Source organism: Antedon bifida, chromosome 2 (assembly GCF_963402885.1).
Source record: "Antedon bifida chromosome 2, ecAntBifi1.1, whole genome shotgun sequence".
Classification (NCBI taxonomy): Eukaryota; Metazoa; Echinodermata; class Crinoidea; order Comatulida; family Antedonidae; genus Antedon; species Antedon bifida.
Genome location: NC_136227.1, coordinates 1,126,112 through 1,132,188, shown reverse-complemented (window position 1 = coordinate 1,132,188; position 6,077 = coordinate 1,126,112). Strand labels below are relative to the sequence as shown.

The 6,077-nt window shown below is 32.2% G+C and overlaps 1 protein-coding gene across 2 annotated transcripts; it reads right to left on the bottom strand.

The window, feature by feature from the left end:
* Positions 1 to 1,142: 1,142 nt before the first annotated feature.
* Positions 1,143 to 4,333, bottom strand: LOC144834959 (uncharacterized). 2 transcript variants are annotated; one of them, XM_078689959.1, is made up of 4 exons: positions 2,551 to 4,333; positions 2,363 to 2,442; positions 2,154 to 2,283; positions 1,143 to 2,044 (listed from the first exon to the last, which is right to left on the bottom strand). In XM_078689959.1, exon 1 carries the CDS (start codon positions 2,967 to 2,969, stop codon positions 2,571 to 2,573), a length of 399 nt encoding a protein of 132 aa, XP_078546085.1. In that variant the 5' UTR covers positions 2,970 to 4,333; the 3' UTR covers positions 1,143 to 2,044; positions 2,154 to 2,283; positions 2,363 to 2,442; positions 2,551 to 2,570. The 2 variants fall into 2 exon arrangements, with proteins under 2 accessions (XP_078546085.1, XP_078546086.1); XM_078689960.1 differs by having other exon boundaries at positions 2,154 to 2,253.
* Positions 4,334 to 6,077: the final 1,744 nt, after the last annotated feature.

Here is a 6,077-nt window from a genome sequence, read left to right as displayed (position 1 = left end):
ACGTCTCGAAAAACATAGAAGATGGGTTGTTATATTATGCGAAGAGGGCGTTAGAGCAAAGCGATAAAATACAGTGCCTGAGACGTGTACATGCATATGCAGTCCAACAACTAGGCCTATGTGGAATATAATTTCTTTCCTGGGCATTTAGAATAATTTGTGACCTGGTTAAATTGATGAATTGATTGTGTAATAGAACAAAAAGGCATTTAAAAAACATTAAACAATACAAACTTTATTTTATAGTAAACTAGACCATAGCACAAAATATACGAATAATTTTATTGGTATGATGGTTACTGGTATACTGTAAGTTAATACATAATAATTAATGGTATCAAATAATGGTTAATAATGAGAATAATTATCTACAATCCAACAACTGTTTTGAATTTCGAATTTAAATTCATATTTATAATATTTTACAGATATTAATATCAGCTAATATGTTGTCATAACTACGGCATTAATACGAAAAGAATACAAAAGAAATGCTTGGTAGACTTTATCCAGTAGTCAATGCTTTAACGTATAGTAATACGTAAAAGAGATAAAAAGTACATTTTAAATGATTTTTAGTTTGGTTATGACTCGACCATATTACGTAAGATATTTACTTTTTTTACAGTACACATTAATTTACACGTACATATAATAGTACTATATAATTTACTTGGCGTTTCGTCTATTATTAACCAATAGACAATAATACATATTAATGACAAGAACAATTTTTATTCACATTAGATATAAGTATACATTTTATTTAGATAATTAAATTTAATTTAATACAATTAGAATATTGAATGACAAGTGTGTACTCAGACAATACGAAGTACTTTCTGCTTTATTATTATAAGATATATTCTAAAATAAATTTGTATTTAAAACTAATATTGTATTCAATATTAGAACAAAATTAGACTCGTACATTGTCAATAAATATAGGCGTAAAGAAAGGTTTAGGAGAGTTGTTTTATGAATAGTATAGATGAAAGTTGTAAACGGTATCATTACTTAAATACTGCCTAACTAACTAAGCTAAAAAAACAACTTAATCTACGCATAAACTGAATCCTAAGCGCATTTAGCTTTTAAAAAAAAAGTGATACCGTTTACCTTATGGTTAGGTTAAATGGAAATAATAAAATAAATGAATGAATATTAGGATAGATAAAGGATAGTAAATATTGAACCGTGTACGAGTCACATTTTTGGAGCTTCTTAAATTTTTCAAATATTAAAAGCAAACAAATTTTCGAATATATCGTATAACAAAGTATAAAGTAGGTGGTAACATTCTGAGTACATAATTACCATTTGTGGCCTGATTTCTAGTTTTTATTGTCAGTCTATAGTGATTCAACTATTACATTTACAATTACAATTATTAACAATGGATGCAAACATCAACAACATTTATTTGAGCCATATCTATTGAAATAAATGTATATAGTCTTTTTTTCAAGAAAGAGTGAGATCTTTTTTCTTCTTTTTTTACATCATTGGCTATAGATTAAATCCAAAGGCAAATCATTTTTTAAAATGACAATGTTGTGGGTATCAGTGGCAAATAAAAATAAGCAGAAAGTTAAATCAAAAAGTAAAACAGCCAAAAGAAAGTGACTTCCTTCATCGCTGTGTGTATATAAATTAATAATTTTTCAATTTTATATTTATATTAAAATACAACATATAATTGCTGCAATAAGTATATGCATTTCCTAAATAGAATGCAAATATTTTAATAATCCATGAATATCGATAACGGACTTCTGCTAGCTTCTTCTATTAAATCGTCTCCTGCTTTCCATTGGCATAAATCACATCATTAATCTCCCTGTCCTTTGCTAATTTGTTCTAATCGTCCACTATCCGTTTAAATCCATAGAAAACATACAATGAATCCCAGCTTTTCAGGCAGCTTCTTATTATCTTCCATAATCCACTGCTTATTTGCACAGACCATGCAAAGCTTTCAGATAGCTTGTTCTAATCGTATTTGAGTTCGTTTTCAGAAACCAAGACACCATTCAGTCATTGTCTGAAGAATAAAAACAATTAATGTTTTACTGACCATATGATAATGCAAATAGCTGAAATAGTACTAGAATCACACATTTAATTATTTTTAATGTAAATCGTTGACTAACCTATTGCCCAAATCCTGGCATGAATTACATGATCATTGCAGTATCTGCTTTGTTGATACAACTGACCGATGATTCGGAATAAAGCGCAAAACCCGATTCACTGTGAAGCGAAAATACCAACCAAAGATGGCTATTAAAGGAAAGATTATTTTTATTTGTTTGGACAAATAAAATGTCATGATGTTTTATGATTTTGGTAAATAACATACTTGATAGGTGAAACCATGAGCCTAGATTGTTGCTGCAAATTCATTACAAGGCGCACTGAGCGGTCTTCAAACGTTGTAAGCTATATAATTTAAAAATAAAAAAATGGCTTAATCCAACGCAGCATGAATGAGTAATTCGTTATTTATAATTTTATGTAAATAAATATTTAATAAACACATTTTCCCACCGTTCCATGGGCCTGGAATTTCAGTCATCTCCGTTTCTTGAATCCCATCTCCATTTCTTGAATCCCATCTCCAATTTCTTGAATCCCATCCTCCATTTCGTGAATCCCATCTCCATTTCGTGGATCCCATCTCCATTTCGTGGATCCCATCTCCATTTCTTGAATCCCATCTCCATTTCGTGGATCCCATCTCCATTTCGTGGATCCCATCTCCATTTCTTGAATCCCATCCTCCATTTCGTGAATCCCATCTCCATTTCGTGGATCCCATCTCCAATTTCTTGAATCCCATCTCCATTTCGTGGATCCCATCTCCAATTTCTTGAATCCCATCTCCATTTTGTAAATCTCATCTCCATTTCGTGAATCTCATCTCCATGTCGTGAATCCCATCTCCATGTCGTGAATCCCATCTCCATGTCGTGAATCCCATCTCCATGTCGTGAATCCCATCTTCACTTCTTGATATTTAGGCCTACATATCCAATCTCGAGAGGAAAAAAATTAGTTAACAATCAGTGTGACAAGCATGTGAAATTTGACAGGCAGACATCCCGAAGTTCCTTTAGTCAATGCTATACTGAATATTAATATTAATGCATTATTATATTAAGCGCTCGAGTTTAACTTCGACTTCTTATACAGTTTGAGGGTTTTACATTAATGTTATTTTTGAAAGTGTATAAACAACATGAATCTAGAGTAGACGTCATCAGCTCAGGAAGTCGGCAAATCCTAGAATGCGAAGGCAAAATGTGAACACATAATAAAGATGATATTATTGATTTACATGAAATATGTATCACTGCGCCAAATACACACGTGTAGGCCTACACTTTCACTACGTCACACAAAATAGTTCAAGCTCAATTCGCACATAATGTTATTATTATGAATTGTATAGTTACGGTTATTTAGTATTAAAACATTACCATTAGTAGTTAAAGTAAAACCCTCAAAGGTACAGAAGTCTTATTTTTGAAGTCATAGCATTTTGAATATTAATTACTTTTTGTTTATAATTTAGGCCTAGTAGACCGATACCTATTGATTGATTAATCGGTATATCGCACTGTGATCGGTCAAATTACCTGGTGCGCTTACATTGCATTGCGTCTAAGTGGCAACTAAGCTTTACGGAAATTAATTATTTTAATTTAAATAACAATTTTTTGTTCATACATGTACACATTTCTTCAGTTATTTAACAATAACAACTGAGGCCCGCACTGAAATACGCTTCCTTATTATTTACTTTACATTAGTATACTTATCTTGTTGGGCGTTGAATACCAAACCATAAGGAGGAGCAAACGCTATTGGACGTTGGGCGTTGAATACCAAACCATAAGAAGGAGCAAACGATATTTGACGTTGAACTGCGTAGCACAAGATACCAAGCCGTAAGGAGAAGGCTTGATATAATCTGAAAATATAACTACAAAAAAGCTATCTTGGCCGAGGCCAGATTAAAAGAATTAACGGTTTTAAGTATGCCTGGGTAGATTGTATTCTTTCAATACATATTTTTTCTCATCAAAAATTAATGGAAAGTTTGGTCGAGACCAAAACGGACAGGGAAACATTTGTTAAACAATAAATTTTTAATTTAATTTTTAAATATTTTATAAATATTTTCTCTCAATTTTATTGGTTTATAGTTCGTTTCAATTTAGCATCTCGACTGCTTTACAAGAAGCGGCATAATACAAACCTTAGGCCTAGGCTTTTACACAGCCAAGCATTAGCCAACACAGAACGAATACAAACACATACAACATGTTCCAAAAACTCGTGTAATTTTCTTCCGAGTGTTTATCCGACTAAAATTGACAAGTTGGTTTCAGGTTGGTTTCAGGTTGGTTTCAGGTTGGAACAGGCCCTAACAACCAACCCCTCCCGCCAAATAGTTACCGATAACATTAAATATATATTGCCATATATAGAGTACTGAAGTACACTATATATAGAGAACACCTCGCTGAAAATGAGGAGATGTTTTGGCTGCGACTATAACGAAGATTATAGCAACACATTTCATAGTTTAGTTTACAGATTTGTTAAATACTGCACTCCATGCCATTTGGCGGACAGTTTACAAAAATGACCCTAAACCTGCTGAAAAGTGACGCTTATACAGAGTTGTCTAATACTGAACACCACAATGACTGGAAGGCAGTTTACAATATATATTCCTACACTTGTTATTTGGTAAAGTCCCTCCCAATATACCTAGATGAGCATGTGTTATGTACATGATGTGATTGAATGATTCGTTTTATATCCTTTTTTATATATTTAAATTTAAGCTGTTGTTATATGTTGAAAAAGACCACAAGAAGAATATAGACTTCTTTGTAAACCTTATTCCACATAGTGTTTTTTATAATTTCCTTTTTATAAAATGCATTTTTTTTCTTAAAAAAAAAAAATAAATATTACATAGCCTAATTTTTTTTTAAAATAAATAATAAATAAATAAATAAAATTAATTATCATTACCTATGTTATATCAAACACAGTTACTCAAAGAGTTGCCCTATACAACTCCTTGGATAACCACATTCGACGGAAATATTATTTTTAAGTTAGTGACAGTCATGCAAGACATGCCGACGTGCGAAGTCACTAGATAGAAAGATAGAAACGCTAAACGTTCACAAGTACGTCACAGAAGACATCATGACGTCACATAAGACATCATGACGTCAAATTACCAAACATCATCACGTACCGGGTCACAAAAGTGGTTTTAAAGCACCTGACCACGGAAAAAATAGTAAACACTCTCTTAACATTAAATTGTCAGCAGCAGTGGCTACTAACAATTCGTTAAAGAGAGACAAACAAAATAAAAAATACCATGAGTTTTTTAGCTAAATCACAAGCCTAACAGTTTACTCACAAGCCTAACAGTTAAATCACAAACGCGTAGCCATCTTGGGCTATCCCATCCCGAACGTTGTGGGTAGGGAGCTAGACCACCCGGAGGTTATGCTACCTTAGAACTTACACAGTTTTGAAGGCTTGGAAGCGATGTCTTGCTGCGTTAGTTACTTACCTGTAGTCCACCTGTAAATGCAAATTATTTGGAGCCAACGTACAACATTATAGGGATATTGCACGTTAGCGTGTTGTACCATGCAACATAAACAACAACAACTGTGATTGACTTATGATTGATGTTAAGTTTGTCTTACTGTCGTACTTTAAATATTTTATGATCAATATCATGACCATTCTTTATTTTTGCTTACAATTGTTTTTGAAGTATAGTATGAAGATGATTTATCTTATTGTCTACTGTTGCATAATATACGTTATATATTTATTTAAATACAGTCCAAATTACGTCAAAAAACAATATAGACTTAAAACATTACGGTCCAAGTTACGTAACAATGCACTAGGCTTATCCAGGCGATGTAATCATCCGCTATAATGTTAGTAAAATAAAAATTCATTGAGAAATACACAGTATATACCAACCAACCATAATATATGGCATTGGTTTTTATCTGCATGAT

Excerpts from the sequence above, each read along its gene's own strand:
- LOC144834959 (XM_078689959.1), bottom strand. The coding sequence starts at position 2,969 with ATGGAGATGGGATTCACGACATGGAGATGGGATTCACGACATGGAGAT.